Genomic DNA, 23,368 nt, shown 5'->3' with positions numbered 1-23,368 from the left:
AATGACATAGAAAAATGGTGTCCCTTATAAAAAATGGAAAATCAAGGTTTAATATTTGAAATTTATACTTTTTTGGAACATTTTCAAACCGTGTATGCTTGAATCTGTATAAAAAATCAGTGTATAAGGGCTGACTGTATACATACATATATATGGATAAGTCGATCCAGGTTTTTTGGGTCAATTTTTGACTAAAATTTCTAGACTTATACATGAATATATACAGTAGATCTAAGGTGTGAACTGTGAGCATAGGTCTTTTCACACACACAAAAAAAATCACATTATTACTAGCAGAGAAGCTACATAAGGTTTGAGACCTCCCTAAAAATCCATAAATGTCCTAAACTTTTAAATGCTCCCCATGTAGAGTAACATCTTTCAAATTATTCTCTTCCTCTTTCTTTCTTTCTTTTTTGCCACACTCCATGCATTAATATGGTTTCTATCTTGTGTGAATATTTGGGTGTCACATAGTGTGGGAATTTAGACTGAAGCTCTATTTAATTGATTTCTCCCCTATGTGGGTTGTGAGATGACGAGTGAGGCGTATTTTCTGATTGAAACCTTTCCCACAGTCCAAACATTTAAATGGCTTCTTTCCTGTATGAGTTGCTTGGTGATGAGTGAGGCTCACTTTGTGTCTGTAACTCTTTCCACAGTCTGCACACTTATAAGGTTTCTCCCCAGTGTGAATTCTTTGATGTGACACAAGCACTGACTTCCAACTGAACCTGTTCCCACACTCCAAGCATTGAAATGGTTTCTCCCCTGTGTGGGTTGTGTGGTGTCGACTGAGGTGTGTCTTCTGAGAGAAGCTCTTTCCACAGTCCAAGCACTGGAATGGTTTCTCCCCTGTGTGAGTTGTTTGGTGACAATTGAGACTTACTTTCTGACTAAAACGTTTTCCACAGATTGTACATTTAAATGGTTTCTCCCCTGTATGAGTCCTTTCATGGGATAAAAGGACTGACTTCTGCCTGAAGCTATTTCCACACTCCAAGCATTTAAATGGTTTCTCCCCTGTGTGGATTCTTTGGTGGGACATAAGGACTGACTTCTGATTAAAGCTTTTCCCACAATCCAAGCATTTAAATGGTTTCTCACCAGTGTGACTGGCTTGATGACAAACGTGGCGTCCTTTCCCAATAAAATGTTTCCCACACTCCAAGCATTTAAATGATTTCTCCCCAGTGTGAGTTGCTTGATGATATGTGAGGCTTATTTTATACCTGAAATTTTTCCCGCACTCCAAGCAGTTAAACGATTTCTCCCCCGTGTGAGTTGTTTGATGACATGTGAGGCTTATTTTATGCCTGAAACGTTTCCCACACTCCAAGCATTCAAAGGGTTTCTCCCCTGTGTGTATTCTTTGATGTGACATAAGCGCTGATTTCCCACTGAAGCTGTTTCCACACTGCAAACAATGAAATGGTTTCTCTCCTGTGTGGATTCTGTAATGGCGAGTGAGGTGAGGCTTTTGAGAGAAGCTCTTTCCACACTCCAAGCACCGAAATGGTTTCTCTCCAGTGTGAGTTGCTTGATGAGCCGTGAGACTTATTTTATGAACGAAACTTTTCCCACACTCCAAACATCTAAATGGCTTCTCTCCAGTGTGAGTTGCCAGATGACGACTGAGGCTTATCCTTTGACCAAAACTTTTTCCACATTCCAAGCATTTATATGGTTTCTCCTCTGTGTGAGTTACTAGATGGCAGGTGAGGTATGTCTTCTGATTGAAACTTTTTCCACACTCCAGGCACTTAAAGGGTTTCTCTCCTGTGTGAGCTGCCTGATGGCGAGTGAGGTGTTTCTTCCAAGTAAAGCATTTCCCACACTCCAGACATTTGAATGGCTTCTCCCCTGTGTGAGTTCTTTGATGGGACACAAAGTGTGACCTCCACCTGAAGCTCTTTCCGCACCTCAAGCAGTTAAATGTTTTCTCCTTTGTGTGAATTCTTTCATGGCATTTCCTTACACTGGAGGTCTTTCCACACTCAACAGCTTTGAAAGAATTCTCCTCTGTGTGACTGTTTCTATGAAGAATAAGGCTTGCTTTATACCTAAAGCTCTTCCCACACAGGAGACAAAGACATTTACTCCTTTCTTTTCCTTTCCTTGTTATTCCCTGGACTGAAATTCCAGAGATGTCACCATCCTGAGAAGTATGATGTGTGTTCTTTCTGTTGCCTTTTATGTCAGTTTTTCTTTCATTCTCTTTCTTCTGCTTACATCTGGCACTCTGCAGCAGTGCCCTGCTAGGTTGGCCCTCATTCTCACTGTCTTGCTGATCACCACCTGAAAAGAAGAAACACAACTGTTCAGAATCCAAGAAAGAAATAGAGACTGAAGTCTAGGAGGTAACACAGTTTGTAAACTAATATCTATTGGCATCAAGCTGAAGAAATCTTTGAAGCAAAAGAGGTGAGTCCAGTCTCTGTTGGCTCTCCTGAGAGACCAGATCCACTAAACCCCTGTCTCATCTTCTTGAAATATTATGAGGAGGTATCTGCATTTGTTCTACCTTAACCACATCATCCCCCCCCCTTTTTTTTTTTAATGGAAACTGGAAGAAGCCACAGCAGCTTTTGGTTGGGGCAAACCAGCCTGGGAAGAGAACAAGTGAGGCCTAAAATCCATGCTTAGCATCACCTTGGATCCTCACATTGACCATGCAGCCTGCTATAATATAGAAAGACTGAAAAAGAGCACTAAAATGGATAGTTTAGGTCTTGTAAACTGATTTGATCAACCACAAGAGAAAGGAGCCTTACCCAGAGAGGACACAATCCTCAAACTCTCGTCCATAATGTCTCTATGGAGGGCCCTTTGGGCTGGATCCAGCAGGACCCACTCCTCCTCTGTGAAATTCACAGCCACATCTTCAAAGGTCACCTGAAGAAAAAAGGCACAATTGATACCCAAGGGTCAGGCCCCTCAATCATCCTTCTCATATTTGATATCAATTTAATATTACAAAGGACTCTGAGGTGGGGAGCCTGAGAGACACTCCCACTGCAGAGACTTGGCCTAAACCATATTTGAAAATCTGGTTGGCTCTAGCAAAGGAGGAAGCAAGAGCACCCATCGACATAATGAGATCACCAGAGATATCAGCACAATCCCTTCTTCCTTGGAGGGTGATGAGGGGATTCTGACCTGAGAAGGTGGTTGTGCATACACAAAGAGCTTTTCCTCAGTAGAAGTAGTTTTCCTTTGTCTGAGATATTCACACCAACCGTCTGAACTTTTCTCCAACCTCCCAACAATTCTTACTTGGGAAAACCATTTAGCAATGAAGTAATCCATTCATTCTGATTGCTGCCCTGGGATGTGATTTTGAGTATATATATCACTATCAAAGTCACTAGCAATTTGGTCTAGTCCGAAGCAGAACAGAACCTCTGTTTGACATCTACAGTAGGACCTCAGTATCCACAGACTTGCAATCTGCAGATTTGAGCATCTGCAAACGGCAAGTCCGCGCTGTCCCCAATGGTGCGTGCGTGCAGCTGTGCCACCAATTGGGACAATGGGACTGAAGCCCTCCCTCCCTCTCCGAGGTTTCTGCCCTGGGCTTGGCTTCGGGGGTGGTTCGGAGGCAGAGGCTGGAGCTCCATTAGCAAGAAGGGGCTTGGGCTGGAGCCTGAGTCTTACACCCCCCCCCACCCCCAGGCCCAACACCTGGGATGGAAACTCCAGACTCTGAGACCCAAGCCCTGGTCCCGGCTCTGGCTCCCTCCAACCAATGGAGCTCCAACTGCCCCCAAAGCCAAGCCTGGGTCAGAAGCCTTGGAGGGGGAGAAAGGAAGGAAGGAAGGAAGGAAGGAAGGAAGGAAGGAAGGAGGCAAGGAACTGGGTCAGTGGGACTTGAGCATCTGCGGATTTTGGTATCCATGGAGGGGGGATCTGGAATGGATCCCCCGCAGATACTGAGGGCCGACTATACTAGATTCCTCAATAAGCTGGCTACCCCACTTATCATGGCAGCTATTGAGTCTCCTCCATTAGAGACACCCTCTCAATTGGAGCGGCACTTCAGGATCATTACAGTATCTCCATTAGCAAGGCCTCCACTTTTCACTTTCTCCCATCTTTGCTTCATTAGTTCATGTACGTGTGTGAGAGCGTGTGTGCATGCTTGTGTTGAATCATTTATTAATCAAGCTTCAAAACCTAACTGGAACTGCCTCTGGAGTTCTGTGTGGTTTGGAACCAGTAAACAAAGGCTGAAATTTGTCACAGCCAAAGATATATTTTAATTGAACTAAATTAATTAAATATTATCTGTGGGCATCCTCCAAGGCCCACAGCTTTTTGGGTAACACTATCCATGAGAAGAACATGCTGTAACTCCGCCAGAAAAGAGCCCTCAGTGATGCTATACATACATTTGACAGGAGGCAAAAAGGCACATAACAACAACAAAGACAGATTCTGTTTGGAGCAAGGCAGTCTGCAGGGGACAAGAACATCAAGCCTACCCTCTTCTCAGCCCAGTGGGAATCCTGCTCCTTACCTGGTCCAGTCTCACAGGAGCTTTTCTGAGTGCATCACTATGAAGAGATGTGTTTGTACTTCTAAGCCATCTCACTGTCCTGTTTTCTGCGAGGAAAACAAAAAGGAACAAAGAATACTTTCCCTTTCTGATGGAAATCAAAGTAACATCAACACTGACAGAAATATGAAAATTATTTTAATAAAGGTATGTGAAGAAAGAACTAACTAAATAGCTACATTTAATTTCAACATACTGAGGAAAAATCACATAAATTCTGTTGAGAAGCAAACAATACAGTTGCTGAAGTAGAAATGATCAAAGCAGTTTGTATACAGTCAGCCCTCGGTATCCGCCGGGATCCATTCTGGATCCCCCCTCAGATACCAAAACCCATGGATGTTCAAGTTCTGTTGTCCATTAGAGACAATGGGGCTTCACCTTTGAAATCTGTCATGGCGGCGGGCTGGTAGGGATGGAAGGGAGCGGGGGCAACTTGGGTGGGATGATGGAGCAGGCAGGGTTCTAGTGGCATGGCACTTCCCTTTTCTTCCCTCTCTTTCTTCATTTTCCACCAGCCCCTCAGGATGACGCTGCAACAGGGGGGCGTGTACACGCAGCTCTAGAATGGCCACCACCAGTGGCACAGGAAGGGAGGGAGGGGAGGCACGTCCTCGCTTAGCTATCTGCCCGTCTCAGAGAACGCAGGGCCAGAAGTCCCTAAAGTCCCATCGTCCCTAATGGTGGTGCAGCCACATGCATGCACCGCCATAGGAGACAATGTGGGCTTGTCGTCCACGGATAATCAAATCCACAGATGGAAAGTCTGTGGATATCAAGGGCCGACTGTATATAGAAAAAGATATAGAAAAATCTCTTGTTGGACATTTGCTCATTCACACTGAAAAAACTATTTTTAAATATCGGAAGAGAGGGAAAGGAGAATTGCATATATCAATACAGGTTGAGTCTCCCTTATCCGGAATTCCAAAATACTCCAAAATTATCCACATGGGTGGCTGAGATAGTGACAGCTTTGCTTTCTGATGGTTCAAGGTATGCAAACTATGGTCCAAAGCACAGCACACAAATAATCCAGTTTGAGACTACTTTAACTGCCCTGGCTCAATGCTAGGGAATTCTGAGAACTGTACTTTTGTGAGACATTTAGCCTTCTCTATTAGAGAGTTTTGTGAGACATTTAGCCTTCTCTATTAGAGAGTTCTAGTGCCACAATAAACTACAATTCCAGGATTCCCTAGCACTGAGCCAGGGCAGTTAAAGCAGCCTCAAACTGGATTATTTCTGCAGTATGTTTCGAACCTTTACTTCATGCACAAAATTATTTAAAATATTGTGTATAAAATTACCTTCAGGGTATATAAATAAGGTGTATATGAAATCTAAATAAATTTCATGTTTAGACTTGGGTCCCATTTCCAAGATCTCATTATATATTTGCAAATATCCAAAATCCAAAAATAAATAAATCCAAAATCCCAAACACTTCTAGTCCCTTGCATTTTGGATAAGAGAAGCCCAACCTGTATAAGATTTCATTTTCCCTCAACAATCTATGCGGACATAAAACCCAGAATGGAGAAAATAATTGGTCTAGTCCTCTGTAAACAGGAGATGCTTGGCAGGAAAGAGATGCTCACTGATTCTTCTAGGAGGAAGTGATGGGTGTTGTGAGAGAGAGAAAGGAGAGTGGAAATGAACAGCTGGAAATCTCAACAAATTCACACAGCCACATTTTTGTTGCAGGTCCTAGTGGCTTCTCATATTTATAGCCAAAATTTTAATCAGGGTCAGCTCTTAAAGCAGCCTTCAGCTGAAGCCCACATGAGGGAACAATGCTGCTCTGCAGGAAGTTGGACTAAATGGTTCTTGGGGTCCCTTCTCAGCTCTATGATGCTATGATTCCACCATTAGAGGCCAACCAAGCCTTATGAGGAATATCCTATGCTCTGGTAACCATGCCCTATTAGGAGTGGCTTAGGGAGCTGAGTATGTTTAGCCTGCAAAATGTTAAGAGGTGACATGATAATCATGTTTAAATATTTGAAGGGATATCATAATGGAGCAAGCTTGTTTTCTGTTGCTCCAGAGACTAGGCACTGAGTAATTGATTCAAAGTACAGGAAAAGAGATTCCACCTAAACATTAGGAAGAACTTTCTGATGGCATCAGCTGTTTGGCAGTGGAACACGCTCCCTCAGAGCGTAGTGGAGTCTCCTTCTTTGGAGGTTTTTAAAAAGAGGCTGAAGGGCCATTTGTTGGGAGTGCACTGATTGTGTATTTCTGCAGGGCAGAATGGGGTCAGACTAGCTGGCCTCTTCCAACTCTGTGATTCTATGACTTAGGGAGCTGGGTGCATTTAGCTTGGAGAAGAGAAGAATGAGAATTGACATGATAGTTTTCCTATAAGTATCATATGGGATGTCATATAATAGACAGAGCAAGCTTGCTTTCTGCTGCTCCAGAGATAAATGTATAAATACAGACTGCTACTGAGGGTCCATAAAACTGCTGAAGTGTGACAAGCCACACAACCCAAATATTTTAGGCATACTTAAGAAGAGAGGATCATGCAGAGAAATGCCTCTTATCACTTACCCATTGAGACAGATGCTTTGTCACAATCCTGCATGTTCCACTCAGTCTCAGGAAGATGCTTCTCCATCTCATCCGTCTCTGACACAAACAAAGCCTGCACCCAAAGAGGCAGAAACGAAAAGAAAAAAAGAAAGGAAGGAAAGAAAGAAAGAATTAGACAAGAATGGAATAATGTATCATCTTGTATATTTTGATTATATGTGTTTGTTAATTTGCTTTACAGTCAGCTTTCTGTATCTATGGATTCTTTATCCTCAAATTCAACCGTTCATGGCTTGAAACTATTAAAAATATATAAACACCAAAAGCAAAGCTTGATTTTGTCTTTTATATAAGGTATACCATTTTACTATGCCATTGTATTTAATGAGCCTTGAGCATCCACATATTTTGGTATTCACGGGGGGTGTCCTGGAACCAAACCCCAGCAGATACCAAGGGCTCACTGTATTACATTGCACTTGTTTTTGTATTTCTGCCTGCTTTACAATTGCATTGCATTGGTTTTGTATTTGTATTATTCCTTCCTTCTTGTACTTCTGTATCTATTTTAGATTTCACATCTTTGGCAGGGCAGGCTGTTGTTTCTTCTTGTTTTATTTTGTAGATCACCACTTATGCAGATGGTGCTATATAAATTAATAAATGAGAAGAAGGAAGATAATTAGAATAAAGAATAAGGATAATAATTTAAAAAGTCTGGTTGGACTATTCTTTGTTTAGCATGATGTTCATGATGTTTACCTGAGAGATCACTTCTCTAGGAATCTCTAGGTCCTCCAGGGCAACTCTGTGGTTAACATCTGCCAGACATTGAGCATTAAATTGCACTGTAGGAGCTACAAATGTCTAGTGGAGTGCTCTCTCTAGGAATCTCTAGGTCCTTCAGTGCAACTTTTGGTTAAAGTTGACCATATTCCTAGAAAGAACATATTAATAAAATATGCAAATAATCCGTGAAAGTCAAAGCTGCAAATGTGGAGGGATGAGTGTATATACAGCACTATATACACAACAACAGCTCTCTGACAAACCATCCACTACTCAACAATAACCCACATTGTCCATAGGTCATGCCCATATTTATGCATACTGTTCATGCCATGATCTCCCCATACAGGTGCCTGCAATTGTCCCTTGCATCAGACTGTTGAGTCATCCTGGGCATGTCCTCCAAGTGGTGTGATGATGCTACTCCACCATGGAACAACCTTTCTGAACGGTGCGTCATCCAGATGCCTGAGCCAGCTGCCATATTTTGTCCTATAAAATTCTTAATAACAGTTTTATACTGTGGGGCCTCATTATCCATGGGCTTACCATCCACGCATTTAAGCATTCACAGATGGTAAGCTCCCATTGCCCCCAGTGGCGGTGTGTGCATACGGCCATGCTGCCATTAGGAACAATGGGACTTCAGGTAACCCCCCATTGTCTGGGGACAACGAGGGCTTGCTTGAAGTCCCGCTGTAATGGTGTGCACGCGTCATCATTGAGGACAACGTGACTTGAGGACTTGAGGCTTTTTGTATCCATGGGGAGAAATCCAGAACAGATACCCCATGGATACCAAGGTCCCATTTTACATCCAGACACACACTGACATTATTTCTGCAGTGCAGATGCAGCCCAAGTCTCAAGATTCAGTATTTTAACTAGACGTCTATTTTACATTGTGGTGAGCCACCTTGGTGGGAGAAAGATAGGATCAAAATTGAACAAACAGATATTTTATTAAAATATATATTCTGGCCCTTTTAAACGATCAGAATGAAATTTTTCACACCTGCTGCTCTTTTCCCTTTAACTCTTCTGCATGATTCAGGAGGAAGCCTTCGGCCAGGGCCACCGCCTGGGAACTGGTCTCCGCTCCACATTCACTGACCCAGTTTGCCATCTCTGGGGGCAGAACAGCCAGGAACTGCTCCAAAATCACCAAGTCCAGGATCTGAGCTTTGGTGTGTCTCTCTGGCTTCAGCCATTGGGAACAAAGGTTGTGGAGCTGGCTGCAAACGTCTCGGGGGCCTTTGGTCTTATGATAACAAAACTCTCTGAAGTGCTGGCGGCTTATATCCAGAAGGAGCATATCCTCTCCCAGATGCTTCTGGACATTTCTTCTCAAGAACTCTCCTTGGTAGTTAGCCTGAACATTATGAAACCGTCTGGTTAACCTGGAGCCCTCTGAGTCTTGCTTCTTCATTTTGGCTCTGTTCTCCAAGGTAGGTTCCATCATGGCGAAAGGAAGATCTTCCTTTATGGGCAGATTTACAGTCTGTCAAAGATTGGCAAAATGACTGGAAACACCCAGGCCTACAAATAAAGGAAGACGTTGTGTGAATGAATTGTACTAGAGAGACTCTGGAGGTACTCAGAGGTTTTACAATCAAATCAAAGTGGGAAACTAGCTCTTTCCCCCATTAAAAAAAGTCTTTTACCATGACTGAGGCTGCATCCATGCTACAGAACTAATCCAGTTTGACACAACTTTTAACTGCCATGGTTCAATGCTATGGAATTCTAGGAACTGTAGTTTACTGTGGCACCCCAGTTAAATAAAGTGGTTGGAATTCTTTGGAGCTGCTGATGTTTCTAAACAGTCTTCAAAGGTAGCCTTGCAGATAGAGAAGGCTAAATGTCTCACAAAACTACAAGTCCCAGAAATCCATAACACTGAGCCATGGCAGTTAAAGTGATGTCAGACTGGATTATTTCTGCAGTGCGGATGCAGCCTGAAATAGAAATATAATAGGGGGCAGGCCAGGGAATGTCTTTCCATTTGCTCTGTTCCTAACCACTGACTGTCTCCTTGTGTACTCCCTTCCACTCCTCTCCACACCTTTAGTAGATTTCTTAAACCCAGGGCTTGCTGCTTTAAACCAGTTTTCCAAAGGATGCCTTTTAAAAAAAAACACCACTCCTTCAATCCCAGAATGCAACAGGAGGCAGCTAGAGGAGTCAAAGTGGAATAGTAGCACTTTAAGAGTATAGTGTGATAAACATCAAAGGCTGTTTAAATGTAAACATAACTTTAACAGTCCATTGGCAGTTCTTAATTGTGAGACTGAATAATAAATGCAATTACTTTTTTTCCATTTTTGTATCAAGTGCATTATATCAAGTACCAATGCTTATTTTAAATCACTTTATTTTATAGTGCAAGAAATGCCATTCAGTAACAAATCCTTCAGTTATCATAAATTTCAGCAGATCAACTCTTGAGTATGTTTTGCATGTTTTATTATGTATAGTCTACATATATATTCAGATTTAATAGGAATAATAAGTGTTTTATTGAAAGATGTAAATCATATCAAAGCCTAACGACTTTGGATTGTTAATGTTAAAAAGATTACAACATGGTGGATCAAGCTTTCTAATACATAAAATAATCCTTCATAGTATTAATATAATAAGCAGGATTTACTTTTTTCATTAAAACATTAATGCAAAAAACAACTACTTTAAACAAAACAAACAAACCTGGTGTTTGTTTTTCCAACCCTGCTTAAACTGTTTATCTGTAGGCAGAAATGGTCTTCCTCTCTCTTCCTTCTACAAAACCAAAAGAGCATCCACACTGCAGAAATAATCCAGTTTGACACTGCTTTAACTGTCCTGGCTCAGTGCTATGGAATTCTGGGATTCGTAGTTTGTTGTGGCACCAGAGCTTTCCAACAGAGAAGGCTAAATATCTCAAAAAACTACAATCCTCAGAATTCCATAGCACTGAGCCATGGCAGCTAAAGTGATGTCAAACTGGATTATTTCTGCAGTGTGGATGCATCTTATCTGAGGACAAAGTGGCAATCTCCTCCCTATGTTTGGTAAACGACCAAGCAACTTTGTGTGTGTTTTTATGTATATGTATACACACAGAGAGAGAGCTCCTCTTGGTAAACTACCAAGCAACTGTATGAATGTGCATGTCTGTGTGTATGTATATATGTGTGTGTATGTATATATGTGTGTGTGTGCGTGTGTGTATGCATTTGGCTAAAGTATGTTGTTGTATGTTGGGTAAACTACCAAGCAATTGATTAATATATATATTAATAAATAAGGTATAAATAAATAAGGTATGTTACCTTCTTTTCATTCCACCTGGCACTCAACGTTTTGAAGGCAAGAGAGCATTCCCTTCCCTCTCCCATTGCACAGCAAACTCACCAGATCTGGCTCATAAAAAGATCTCCTTGCTTGTGTATTTTGTATTTTGTTGTGTTTCTCACCAGATCCTTTTGTACAACTATGGCCCTGCCTCCTCGACTGGAAGCAGGGGCTTCCCTAGGAAGCCATACTATCTGATCTTAACCCCTTCCAGTCAAAATCTGTAGTGGAAACTGGAGGGGGCTCTTGTACTTTGAATGGTTGTGTAGAAAAGGTTGTGTACTGCTTGCTATACACAACTTGTATTTGGTTGCAAGGCAAGTCTTGCTTGCTGAAATCCCCTTTTTCATGCAACCTTAATAAATAACCTTCAAAGGTATAGGAGCCTTCTCCAATCTTCAGCCCTGTTTCTCTTTCCCTGCCTTAAGGGCTACATCTGCACTGTAGAATTAATGCACTTTGACACACTGCTTTCACTGCTATGGAATTCTGGAATTGGTTGTTTTGAGCTATTTGGCCTTCTGCACTGTAAATCATAGGATTTCATAGGATGGAACCATGGTGGTTAAAGCAGTGTCAAACTGCATTAATTATGCTGTGTGGAAGCAGGTCTTTTAGTGATAGATTATAAGAAATCTGGTGAGACAAAGGAGGAATGATTTTGCTGCCCCACTGAATATTAAATGCAATTATTAAAATAAATTAAAGTAAATTGCATTTATTCTTCAGTGGGGCAGCAAGGGCTATCACTAGGCCTTTCCATGAGGGTATAAACAGCCAGCGCGCTTTGGATGTTGGACTATGAGGCATTCACGCTGCAGAAATAATCTAGTTTGGCCCTGCTTTATCTGCTATGGTTCCCTGCTATGGGATTCTGGGATTTGTAGTCTGTTGTGGCACCAGAGCTCTCTGACAGAGAAGGCTAAATGTCTCACAAAATTACAGTTCACAGGAGTCCAGTGCATTGCACCATGGTTGTTGAAGAGGTAGGTGTCAAACTGGATTATTCCTGTAGTGTGAATGCAGTCTATGACTCTGCAGACTAGAAGTATAGTGTCTAGAGATGGGAAGTAATAGTGCCACTGTATTCTGCTTTGGTCAGGCCCCACCTGGAATAATGCTGTGTCCAGTTCTGGGCACCACCATTCAAAAAGGACATTGAGAAACTGGAGCCATGTGTCCAAAGGAGGGCAACTAAAATGGTGAAAGGTCTGGAAACCATGCCCTATGAGGAACGACTGAGGGAGCTGGGGATGTTTAGCCTGGAGAAGAGAAGGTTAAGAGGTGATATGATAGCCCTGTTTAAATACTTGAAGGGATGTCATATTGAGGAGAGAGCAAGCTTGTTTTCTGCTGCTCCAGAGACTAGGACCCGGAGCAACGGATGTAAGCTACAGGAAAAGAGATTCCACTTCAACATTAGGAAGAACTTCCTGACAGTCAGGGCTTTTTCACAGTGGAAGGCACTCCCTTGGAAAGTGGTGGAGTCTCCCTCCTTGGAGGTCTTTAAGCAGAGGCTGGATGGCCATCTGTCAAAGGGGATGCTTTGATTGAGAGTTCCTGCATGGCAGAAGGGGGTTGGACTGGATGGCCCCAGTGGTCTCTTCCAATTCTATGAGTCTATGATTCTATCCATCCTATTTGCAGGAAGGGCAGGCTGCCACCTAAATGCATTTGTCAGAGGAGAGCAGAAGATGTGTTAATGTGTTTCTTAGTCCTCCTCAAAATGGAGGACAATTTTTGGACAGAAAGCGGGAAAGGAGGACAGGTCCTCCTGGGAGAATGAATGGAGCTCCTTGGACCTCTAAGGGTTAAAGCCATAGAGACGGATTCCTAGAGAGGAAGGAAGGAAAAATGGAGTCCTCTCACTGTTGATCCATGGTCCCGCCCCTTCCGGCCATCTGTTTCTCCTCCTAGAGCGGCCCTTGGTCCAGAGGGAGGGCTGTAAAGACCTGTCCCAGGCAAGGGATGGCTGTTGCCACCGATGGAGTCAGGTGAGTCCTCCTCAGGTGGCTGCTATTGTTGTTGCTGTGTGCCTCCAAGCCATTTTTGACCATGGGGTTTTCTTGGCATGCTTCTCCAGAGGAGGGTTGCCATTGCCATCCTCTGAGGCTGAGAGAGTGTGACTTTGCCCAAGGTCACCCATTAAGGTTTCCATGGCTGAGCCAGGATTCGAACCCAGAGTCATAGGCTGCAGCCACACTGCAGGAACAATCCAGTTTGACACTGCTTTGACAACCATGGCGCCATGCTCCGGACTCCTGTGATCTGTAGTTCTGTGAGACATTTAGCCGCCACAACAGACTACAAACCCCAGGATCCCATAGCAATTAAAGCGAGGTGAGGCTGGATTAGAACCTTGGTCTCCAGAGCCATTTTCCCAACACTCAAGACAGATCTCTGCACCATGCTTTGCTCCTTTGGACGATCATTAACTTGGTTTATTTGCTTATTTATTTATTTATTTATTTAGAGTATTTATACCCCGCTCTTCAGCCACAAAGACTCTCAGAGCGGCATACAATTATTATTATTATTTTTAATTAGATGGTGATAATTGTAATAATAATCATAATATAGAAAACACACAGGGGCAGCTGTCTTGGCCATTTAGCAAATTCATACAAAACTCCACCCAACAGTGGTACCTTTATGGGCCAAGCGAAATGCGCAATACACATGCTGCAAGCTTTTGAAACTCCACTGGCTTCTTCATCAGGCAGGTGTTACAAACCAAGCAGGAGAACACTGGAGATGTTAGTCAGATGCCAGCATTTTATTCTTCCTGCCCTTAGTTAAGATGTTTGCTAAAGATACCCTCCCCATACCATCTGGGTTAATAATACAGTTGGCCCTCCACATTTGTCACTTTGATTGTTGTGGCTTTGGTTAATTGTGGCTTTGATATGTTCTCTCTAGGAATCCCTAGGTCCTCCAGAGAGATTCTGCTGCAAATTGGCCAGAGAGTTGCATTGCAAGAGCTAGTAATTACTAGAGAAAACACTTTACTGGGCATTTGTAGGTCCTCCAGTGTGATTCTGTGGTCAACTTTTGGGTTTAACAGTACTAGGGAATCCTGGGAATCATTGTGGCCACAGAGCTCTCTGACAGAGAAGGCTAAATGTCTCACAGAACTACAGTTCCCAGAATTCCCTAGTACCAAGCCATGATTATTTCTGCAGTGTGTTTTGGACCATTGATAACTGTGCTTTATTTGCACAGTATTGAAAAACTATAAAATAGTGTGTTTTGGACCTGAGTCTGTCCATCTAGAATGCCATCCTCCTCTTTTCCTGTTGCCTTCTACCTTACAAAGCATTATTGCCTTTCCTAGTGAGTCCACTCTTCTCATGATGTGTCTCAGTTGATTCGTCTTGGGATCTAGGAAGAGTTCAGGCTTGATTTGCTATAGGAGCCATTTATTTGTCTTTTTAGCAGCCCATGATATCTGGAACACAAATGACTTGATTTTTTCCCCTGTCAGCTTTCTTCGCTGTCACCTTTCACAACCATACACAGAAATTATAAATGCATGATATATAATATATATATCATATATGTATGTATGTATATTCAATTTACCTATATTAGAAGAAAGCCAGGATATAAGAAAATAATAATAATAATAATAATAATAATAATAATAATAATAATATCTATCTTGACAGTTCAGGAACTTGTCCGGATACTTCATAGCTTTCCTTCTAATCTTCTGATTTCCTGGCTGCTGTCCCCATTTTGATGAATGACTGAGACAAAGTATGGAAACTCTTGAACTATAGTATTTCAATGTCTTCATTTGTCTGCTTTAAAGTTATATAAATTTGAAACAATATAGTATCCATTTATCACATGTATTTTGGAAATTAACTTTGCCTGTGGACCTCCATTAAAACATACATTTTTCCAGACTGACCTCTTGCAACTCCATCTTGGTTTTTGTCGTTAAATTTAATAGGATTGGCTTTGTACCCAATTGCATTATAGGTCCAAAACACACTGCAGAAATAACCCAGTTTGAGGCCACTTTAACTGCCCTGGTAAATGCTAGGAAATTCTGGGAATTGTAGTTTTGTGAGACATTGAGCTTCCTCTGTCAGAGACCTCTGGTGCCACAATAAACTACAATACCCAGGATTCCCTAGCATTCACCCAGGGCAGTTAAAGCGGTCTCAAACTAGATTATTCCTGCAGTGTGTCTTGGACCATAGATAACTATGCTTTATTTACAGTATTGAAAAACTATAAAATATTCTAAAAGACATTGATTAAAAGAAAGCCACGTAGATGGAAACAACAGATAGAACAGTGAATAAAGATTTTGTTCTGTGGACAAGGGAAAGAACCCACTACTTATTTCTGCCTTTGATTCATGGTATTTTGTCTCCTGTGCAGGAAAGGGAAGCGTTTTCTCAGCTGAACGAAATGGCTAAATATGTCTTTGCCTCAAGAGAGGGTTCATAATCACACAGCAGGCAGGCCCTGAATGAGCTTGCTGCCTCAGCCATGCAAGAGAACACTACCCCATTTTCAACATCACAGTAAGTTTTGACTGCCAGTCCATCTGGCTTCTGTTTAGGGAATGGTGTGTGTGTGTGTGTGTGTGTGTGTGTATTGGGGGAGGGGGATCTTGTTGTCCAACTCAGGCACTAACATGCCTTGAGCTGGATCAGTAGGAACACTAGAACTTTCTACATTGTTGCTGTTAATTGCTGTCAAGTTGACTTCAACTTATGGCAACTGTACAAATGAGACATCTCTAAGGGATTGTCTGCACTGTAGAAATAATGCAATTTGATACCACTTTAACTCCCATGGCTCCATCCTACAGAATCCAGGGATTTATAGTTTCATGAGGCACCAGCACTCATTGGCAGAGAAGGCTAAAGACCTCATAAAACTACAAATCCCAGGATTCTGTAGGATGGAGCTGCAGCACTTAAAATTGTGTCAAACTGCATTTTCTCTACAGTGTAGATGCACCCCAAGTAACTGTCATCCAGCCCTCCTGAGGTCTTGCAGATCCAGGGTCCTAGCTTCTTTGATTGAGTCTATTCACCTGTAATGCCATCTTTTTCTTTTCCTTCTGCCTTCCACCTTTCCAAGCATCATTGTCTTCTCAAATGAATTATGGCATCTCATGGTATATTCAAAGTATGACAGTCCCAGTTTATTCATCTTGTCTTATAGGGAAAGTTCAGGTTTGATTTGCTCTAGGACCTGTTTGTTTGTTTGTTTGTTTGGGCAGGCTGTGGTATGTGCATCCTCTTCCAGTATTGTATTTCAAATCTGAACTTTCTGTATAAATACACATAATTTAACATGCAGTCTAAAAGGGGGCAGTGGGAGATAAGAAAAAGAGAAGGCAACAAGAGAGGATTTTTAGGGAGAATGCAAGTGGAAGAGATGTGGCATTGTGGGAAGCTTTGGGTCTGTGGCCCGTAAGGAAAGGACATCCTCTCATTCCCAAACATAGGTTCTGGCTTCTTTGGCTAATTTTCTTTTGTACAGAAAAATGAGCCAGTTTCCAGCTTGAATCACAGTTTAAAGCATTTCTTTATGTAAAAAGAATGTTTCTTCACAGAAAATCTGGATTTCTTTCTAGATCTTGGTATTCACCAGTAATTTCTCCGGTCTTTTGCCTGAAGATGGATCTGGCAGGAGAGAAAGTAATTTCTTCCCCTATGACAGAATCTGCCTGGGAGCACTACTTCATGATGGAGAAGCAAAAATTAGCTGGTTCTGAGCTAACAAAACCTCTTCCTGTTGTTCAAGATGAGAGTAGAGGAGGTTTCTGGGAAAGAAGAAGCATGCTGAAGAGCCTGGGGAAAGTCGTGCCCTGTTCAGAGGTACAGCGCCAGCACTTCAGGCAGTTCCGCTATGAGGAAGCTGAGGGACCCCGAGAGCTTTGCAATCGACTCCATGCTCTCTGTTGCCAGTGGCTGAAGCCAGAAGAACGTACAAAGGCTCAGATCCTGGACCTAGTGATCCTGGAGCAATTCATGGCTGTCCTCCCCCCAGAGATAAAAAGCTGGTTGAGAGAATGTAGAGCAGAGAGTACTTCACAGGCAGTAGCCCTGGCAGAAGGTTTCCTCTTGAGCCAGATAGAGGAGAAGATACAGGAGGACCACAGGGTGAGGATTTTTCCTTTTGGTACTTTAAAAAACATTATAGACATCTTTTCCAATTCATTGCATTTTATTTTCTCAAAATGACCCAATTCTCTACCTGTATTATTCCTTTTTTAATAATTCCCTTTGCCATCTTTGCTATCCTTCTGTTTCAGATCTTTGTGGAAGAGTCCACTGGTTTCTGTGATGTAGAGAAGGGTACCTCAGACTCTGGAAAAGGAGTACAATTCAAATGGATCTCACAAGAACATGGCACAGATGCCACCCCCAGCTCCTCTCTAGATAAGGTAGGGGGCAGGATTCCTGGAAAGCCAATAAAGGGGGTATTTGGGGTGCTCTTACCATAGCTGCATCTTCTTGGGCCTGAAATAATCTCTCTCCTCTTTTTTTCTTTTTCATCATATTTGCCTACTGTGGCATCTGTAGTGCCTACTTTGTGAAAAATTAAACTCTGTATGGCAACGTCAAGATACTGTATATACAGCGCGCCCGCGCCATACGCGGGCGTGCCATACGCAGCCTTGAGCATACGCGCTCAAGCCGCGGGGTGAGCGCAGGGCGGAAGGGGCGGCGCGTCCCATTCAACTGAATGGGCGCGCATGCCCGTTGCACCCCGCGTGCTCCCACGCCGCCGCGCCGCCACGCATGAGCCCCATTGTTTCCAATGGGGCTCAAGCATAGGCGGAATTCACCTTATGCGGCGGGATCCGGAACGGATCCCCCGCGTAAGGCAAGGACGGACTGTACTCATGTATAAGTCTATCCATGTATATAATACATATACGTTTTAGTCCAAAAATTGACCCCAGATACCTGAGTCGACTTATCTATGGGGCAATGTAAGTACTGTACGTAAACTCTTATTTAAAAGGAACCCAGTTAAAAAACAAAAGTGTATTCTCCCTCGGAATAACTGACAACCCCCTCCCCCCTTTGCTTTCTCATCCATCCAGCCTTTAGTGTGAGCATAAACAGTTATGCATGCTGGAATTTTGTTAATTCCTTGGCATTATTTTTCTTTATTTCATCCCTTAGATCCTTTGTTACATGCCCCTAGGTTTTACCCTTGACTTATCCATGGGTCAGATCAAAATCCATAATTTTGGGTCCAAAACCTGCCCTCAACCTACACATGAGGTCGACTTATAGTCAAGTATATATGGTTTTCTACTGTGACTAGGGATGGTATTTTTGGCTTACAGATACTACTTCTTCCCTCAGGTGATGCTTGAGAAGGTGACTGTGTCTTTCAGTGAAGAGGAGTGGGCCCAGCTGCATCTGGACCAAAGGGCCCTGCACAGAGAAGTCATGGAGAAGAACATGGAGATTGTGGCCTCTCTGAGTGAGTCTGTCTCTTTCTCCTGATTGATCCAGTCACGTTGCAGGTGCTCCTGAATCACTGTAACCTCTTCATGCCATCTTGCTCTTTTTCTACTAGCTACATCATCCTCTTCCCACTGGGCTGATTTTTTATTTACTCCTGAGGAGAAACCTCAAACATGAAAAGCTGAATTGTTTGCTAGTACAAGACAGTGCAAAGGAGATAACCTTTTCCTCCTTGAAGGAATAGTCTTGTTTCACTCCCTTTCTTCCTAAGTATAGACAAGTCCAGTTCTTCCCAGTAAATTGACAATAATGCAGAAAGAGGCAGAGTGTTCCTGACAGAAAGGGGAAACAAGCAATTGGAGGGAACCATTGCCAGGATGTTCTCCATCCTTTGTGCAAAAAGAAGCCAAATGTCAGTGGTTGTATTGAGACAAGGTACTAAAAGAGGAAACGAGGTGTGTAGCCTGATCTGTCAGCTCCACAGATACTGGGGCTTAGCTCTTTGAAATTAGATAGTATGCCAGAGCCATTTAGCAGTCAGGAACTCATTCAAGTATATCTTTTGGCAAATGTATGTCCCAGGTTTGCAGCCAGTGTTTCAGAGTGAACAGGGAAGTCACAGGGAAACAGATGGGAAGATGGGGGCATCTTCCAGCTGCTCTGGGGGCATGGTGTTTACACAATGCACTCCCCTGGAGTGCCCAAATCCTGTCCGAAAAGCTTCTGTTTGAGGCTGCAGAATGAGGCATCTTCGGGGCTGCGGCGTGTGTTCTCCACAGCCCCGGGAGCAATCAGGCTAGGAGTGGCTTCTGGCTTCTCCTTCCTACCCATCAGCTTCACCCCACAGTTCCTATGGGCACAGCAGAACAGGCCTCAGAGCACTGATTCTCCATGAACACTATCCAGCATCATCTGTTCAGCAGATTATTAGCTCTATTCCTCTTCCTTTAGCCTATTTTTTTGGCAATAAAGATATATATTTGTTTATTGATTGTGGTATGATGTGGCTGAGAGAGAGAAAAAAACCTTACCCAACAGTTCTTCTGGCTTTCAAATCCATATAGCAGCCAAATTTTACTAAAAGCATTGAGGGAGTGATGTGGAGCTGGTCTCACAGGAGAGCAAATGGAGAAGCTCTGAAGCTTCATCTCTTTCTAATCCCCTGCTCCAGTTGCTGCAGTGTTGTCAATTATTTCTTTGACGCCAGACTGTTTCTCTCTAAGCCTGTGTTGTTTCTCTTCTTTCAAGGTAATTGGCAGGAGAGGGAGAACCAAGCAAAGCCAAGGATGTCTTTGCTGCAAAGCGTTGAATGTCAAGTTAAGAAAGAGAAGGAAGCCAAAACTGACATTCAGGAGAAGTGGAGGAACAAAGCATTTCCTTCTCAGAATGGAGGCATCCATGGAATCTCCATCCAAGAAATAATAGAAAAAAGAAATGGAAGAGGTACATGCATGTCTCCTCAATATGGGTGGAACCTTGGTTTTAAAGACAGCCTTAACCTTCATAGGGACACATATGCAGAAAGAATTCTCACACGAAAGAAGAAATGTGTGTTTTCAATGTGTGGAAAGAGCTTTGGGTGGAGATCACAATTTGTGCCACTTCAGTGGTCCCACACAGGGGAGAACCCATTTAAAAGCTTAGAGTGTGCCAGAAGTTTCAGTCCGAAGGGATATTTCATCCATCATCTGGCAACTCACTTTGGGGAGAAACCATTTAATTGTTTGGAATGTGGGAAAAGATTCCGTCGGAAGTCAAACCTCACTGCTCATCAGTTAATTCACACGGAAGAGAAACCATTTAAATGCCAGGAGTGTGGAAAGAACTTTAGATCAAAGCAAAAGCTCACTCAGCATCAAGTAACTCACACAGGGGAGAAACCATTTCATTGCTTGGAGTGTGGAAGGAGTTTCAGTAGGAAGTCAACCCTCATTTCCCATCAGTTAATTCACACAGGGGAGAAACCATTTCAATGCCTGGAGTGTGGAAGGAACTTTAGACTGAAGCAAAAATTCACTCAGCATCAGGTAACTCACACAGGTGAAAAACCGTTTCATTGCCTTGAATGTGGAAAGACTTTCAGTCGGAAGTCAAATCTCATTTCTCATCAATTACTTCACACAGGAGAGAAACCATTTAAGTGTCTTGAGTGTGAAAAAACTTTTAGATGGAAGACAGAACTCACTCAGCATAAATCAACTCACACCGGGGAGAAACCATTTCAGTGCTTGCAATGTGGAAAGAGCTTCAGTCGGAGGTCAAGCTTCATTTCCCATCAGTTAATTCACACCGGAGAGAAACCATTTCAATGCCTGGAGTGTGGAAAATGCTTTAGATGGAAGCAAAAGCTCACTCAGCATCAATTAACTCACACAGGGGAGAAACCATTTCCTTGCTTGGAGTGTGGAAAGAGTTTTAATCGGAAGTCAAATCTCCTTTCACATCAGTTACTTCACACAGGGGAGAAACCATTTAAATGCCTGGAGTGTGGAAAGACCTTTAGATGGAAGACAGAGCTCACACAGCATAAATCAACTCACACTGGAGAGAAACCATTTCAGTGCTTGCAGTGTGGAAAAAGCTTCAGTCGGAAGTCAAGCCTCATTTCACACCACTTAATTCACACAGGGGAGAAACCATTTCAATGCCTGGAGTGTGGAAAGAAGTTTAGATGGAAGCAAAAGCTGACCCAGCATCAGTTAATTCACACAGGGGAGAAACCATATCAGTGCATGGAGTGTGGAAGGAGCTTCACTCATAAAATAAGCCTCACTCGTCATCAAGTAAATCACACATTTCAGTGCTGCCAGAAATGTGGAAAGAGCTTCACTCCGAAGATAGGCCTAACTTCCTATCAAACAACTTACACAATGGATAAAGCCTTACTGTGCTTGGAGTGTACGGAGAGTTTATCTCAGAAGCCACAAGTTAAGTCAGAAGAAAAGTCTCCTTTGCCATTTAGCAACTCATACAAGGGAGAAGCATGAAAATGGAAACAATTTGAGAGGGCCACACATCTAAAATTCATATGTTTACATGTGTCCGTATTTCTATGCTGGAGAACTATTCAGATATTTGGGAAAGGAGCACATGATTCAGTCAAGATTAGCCGCACGTGAATAAGCACTTCATATAAATTGGGGGGGGGGGGGGGGATTAAATAGGAAAGGTTGTCCTTTCCACTCCAGAGCACTTACCGAAGGCCTGAATTTTTGTTGAAGAGAAAGTTAACACTGCTTTTAAATTTACACTCAATCTATGCTTTATTGGGATTGTTGAGGTTGCTGACCTCCCAATTTAAAACAATCTTAAGATGTCTTGTGATGAAATGTCAAATTGTAACAGGAAATATTTGCTGTTTTTTAAGATTACAATATTACACTTCAAAACCAAATGTTACCTTTTATTTTCAGTCAATCTGAAGAAATCCTTCATGACTGAAAGGCTTTTTGATAAATCCCTGGTTGTGAAGAATTGGTGTGAAGTTCAACTTTTAACATTTTTGCATGTATTTTTATCAGTTGCTGGTGTTGGTCATCTTCTGCCTTAGTGGCACATTTTTCCAAAATCTCATTTCATTATACGATGGACTATAGCTTAGATGGCCTGAATTAATACTTAATTGATAACACTGCAACAAAGTAGTCTGAGTCTTTTTTGCTTTCTATGGCCCCATACAGACAGGCCAAAATAAAGCTGCTTCGGGTCACTTTGGAGGTATGCTATTTAAATGATGCATGCGTCCTAAGAGTCTGGAAGCCACACCAAAGCCATGCTCCAGTCCTCAGGAGTCCTTCCAGACTCTTAGGACGCATGCATCATTTAAACAGCATACCTCCAAAGTGACCCAAAGCAGCTTTATTTTGGCCTGTCTGTATGGGCCCTTTGTAATTTATTTTGAATATAGGTTTTTTTCTAGAAAGCGTACTGTCTAAACTCTGTTGTGCCACTTTCTTTGTAATAAACCTTGTGAAGTTTTCCACCAGTTTCCATTCTTGTTCTGACCACAAGACCATTATTTCTTTTTGGGGGTGGGTCTTCCTGCATGGCAGGGGCTAGACTGGATGGTCCTTGTGGTCTCTTCCAATTCTGTTATTCTTCCTGGGTGCTTGCAGAGGAGGAACGCCTCCGTTGTGGGTGGAGAGTTTAGTTTGTTAATTAAGATAAGAAAGACAAAATTATCCTCCTAAAGGTCTGACAGTGTAGATAATTCTGGGGACAATCTTGTACAGTTGGCCCTCCATATCCACTGACTCTTTATCCAAGCATCCATGGCTTGAAAATATTCAAAAAAGATATATAATTCCAAAAAACAAGACTTGATTTTCCTATTTTATATAAGGGGTACAATTTTGCTTTCCTGTTGTGTATAATTGGATTTGAGCATCCATGGATTTTGATATCTATTTTTTGTGGGGGGAATAGCAGAGTTGGAAGAGACCCCAAGGGCCATGTAGGAATACACAAACAAAGCACTTCTGACAAATGGCCATCCAGTCTCTGTTTAAAAACCTCCAATGAAGTAGGCTCCACCACACTCAGAAGTGTGTTCCATGCTTGAACCAATCTCACATTCTGGAAGTTCTTCCTAATGTTTAGATGAATTCTCTTTTCCTGTAGTTTTAGTTAGATATGGAAAGAAGAACAAAATGTCACATGGGGGGGGGGCACACAAACATTTTCCGTC

General features: G+C 42.5%; 2 protein-coding genes across 3 annotated transcripts; one reads left to right on the top strand and one right to left on the bottom strand.

Annotated features, from left to right (window-relative positions):
* Positions 1-328: 328 nt before the first annotated feature.
* On the bottom strand, positions 329-9,347 carry LOC149320559 (uncharacterized). Its single transcript, XM_089499948.1, has 5 exons — positions 8,904-9,347; positions 7,118-7,211; positions 4,520-4,605; positions 2,775-2,895; positions 329-2,298 (listed from the first exon to the last, which is right to left on the bottom strand). Exons 1-5 carry the CDS (start codon positions 9,345-9,347, stop codon positions 500-502), a joined length of 2,544 nt encoding a protein of 847 aa, XP_089356074.1. The 3' UTR covers positions 329-499.
* On the top strand, positions 8,264-22,506 carry LOC149320558 (uncharacterized). 2 transcript variants are annotated; one of them, XM_089503287.1, is made up of 7 exons: positions 8,264-8,339; positions 8,943-9,336; positions 15,620-15,765; positions 16,830-17,359; positions 17,509-17,642; positions 18,577-18,697; positions 19,930-22,506. In XM_089503287.1, the coding sequence occupies exons 3-7, from the start codon at positions 15,731-15,733 to the stop codon at positions 21,666-21,668; spliced, it is 2,559 nt and encodes an 852-aa protein (XP_089359413.1). In that variant the 5' UTR covers positions 8,264-8,339; positions 8,943-9,336; positions 15,620-15,730; the 3' UTR covers positions 21,669-22,506. The 2 variants fall into 2 exon arrangements, with proteins under 2 accessions (XP_089359413.1, XP_089359422.1); XM_089503296.1 differs by lacking the exons at positions 8,264-8,339; positions 8,943-9,336 and adding an exon at positions 13,148-13,218 and having other exon boundaries at positions 16,830-17,358; positions 17,511-17,642.
* Positions 22,507-23,368: the final 862 nt, after the last annotated feature.

Source organism: Sceloporus occidentalis, unplaced genomic scaffold, assembly GCF_023333645.1.
Source record: "Sceloporus occidentalis isolate IW3139 unplaced genomic scaffold, rSceOcc1.0.p SCAF_1, whole genome shotgun sequence".
Lineage (NCBI taxonomy): Eukaryota > Metazoa > Chordata > Lepidosauria > Squamata > Phrynosomatidae > Sceloporus > Sceloporus occidentalis.
The sequence above is the reverse complement of the archived record's forward strand: the minus strand, read 5'-3'. Positions and strand labels throughout refer to the sequence as shown.

Bases quoted from the DNA above. Each gene is read 5' to 3' on its own strand.
- LOC149320559 (XM_089499948.1), bottom strand. From the start codon at position 9,347: ATGGAACCTACCTTGGAGAACAGAGCCAAAATGAAGAAGCAAGACTCA. The intron at 4,606-7,117 runs GTAAGTGATAAG...TTTTCCTCGCAG, and splicing joins CAAAGCATCTGTCTCAATGG to AAAACAGGACAGTGAGATGG. The intron at 2,299-2,774 runs GTAAGGCTCCTT...TCTTCTTTTCAG, and splicing joins GAGGATTGTGTCCTCTCTGG to GTGGTGATCAGCAAGACAGT.
- LOC149320558 (XM_089503287.1), top strand. From the start codon at position 15,731: ATGCAAGAGAACACTACCCCATTTTCAACATCACA. The intron at 15,766-16,829 runs GTAAGTTTTGAC...ATTTCTTTCTAG, and splicing joins ACCCCATTTTCAACATCACA to ATCTTGGTATTCACCAGTAA. The intron at 17,643-18,576 runs GTAGGGGGCAGG...TTCTTCCCTCAG, and splicing joins CCAGCTCCTCTCTAGATAAG to GTGATGCTTGAGAAGGTGAC.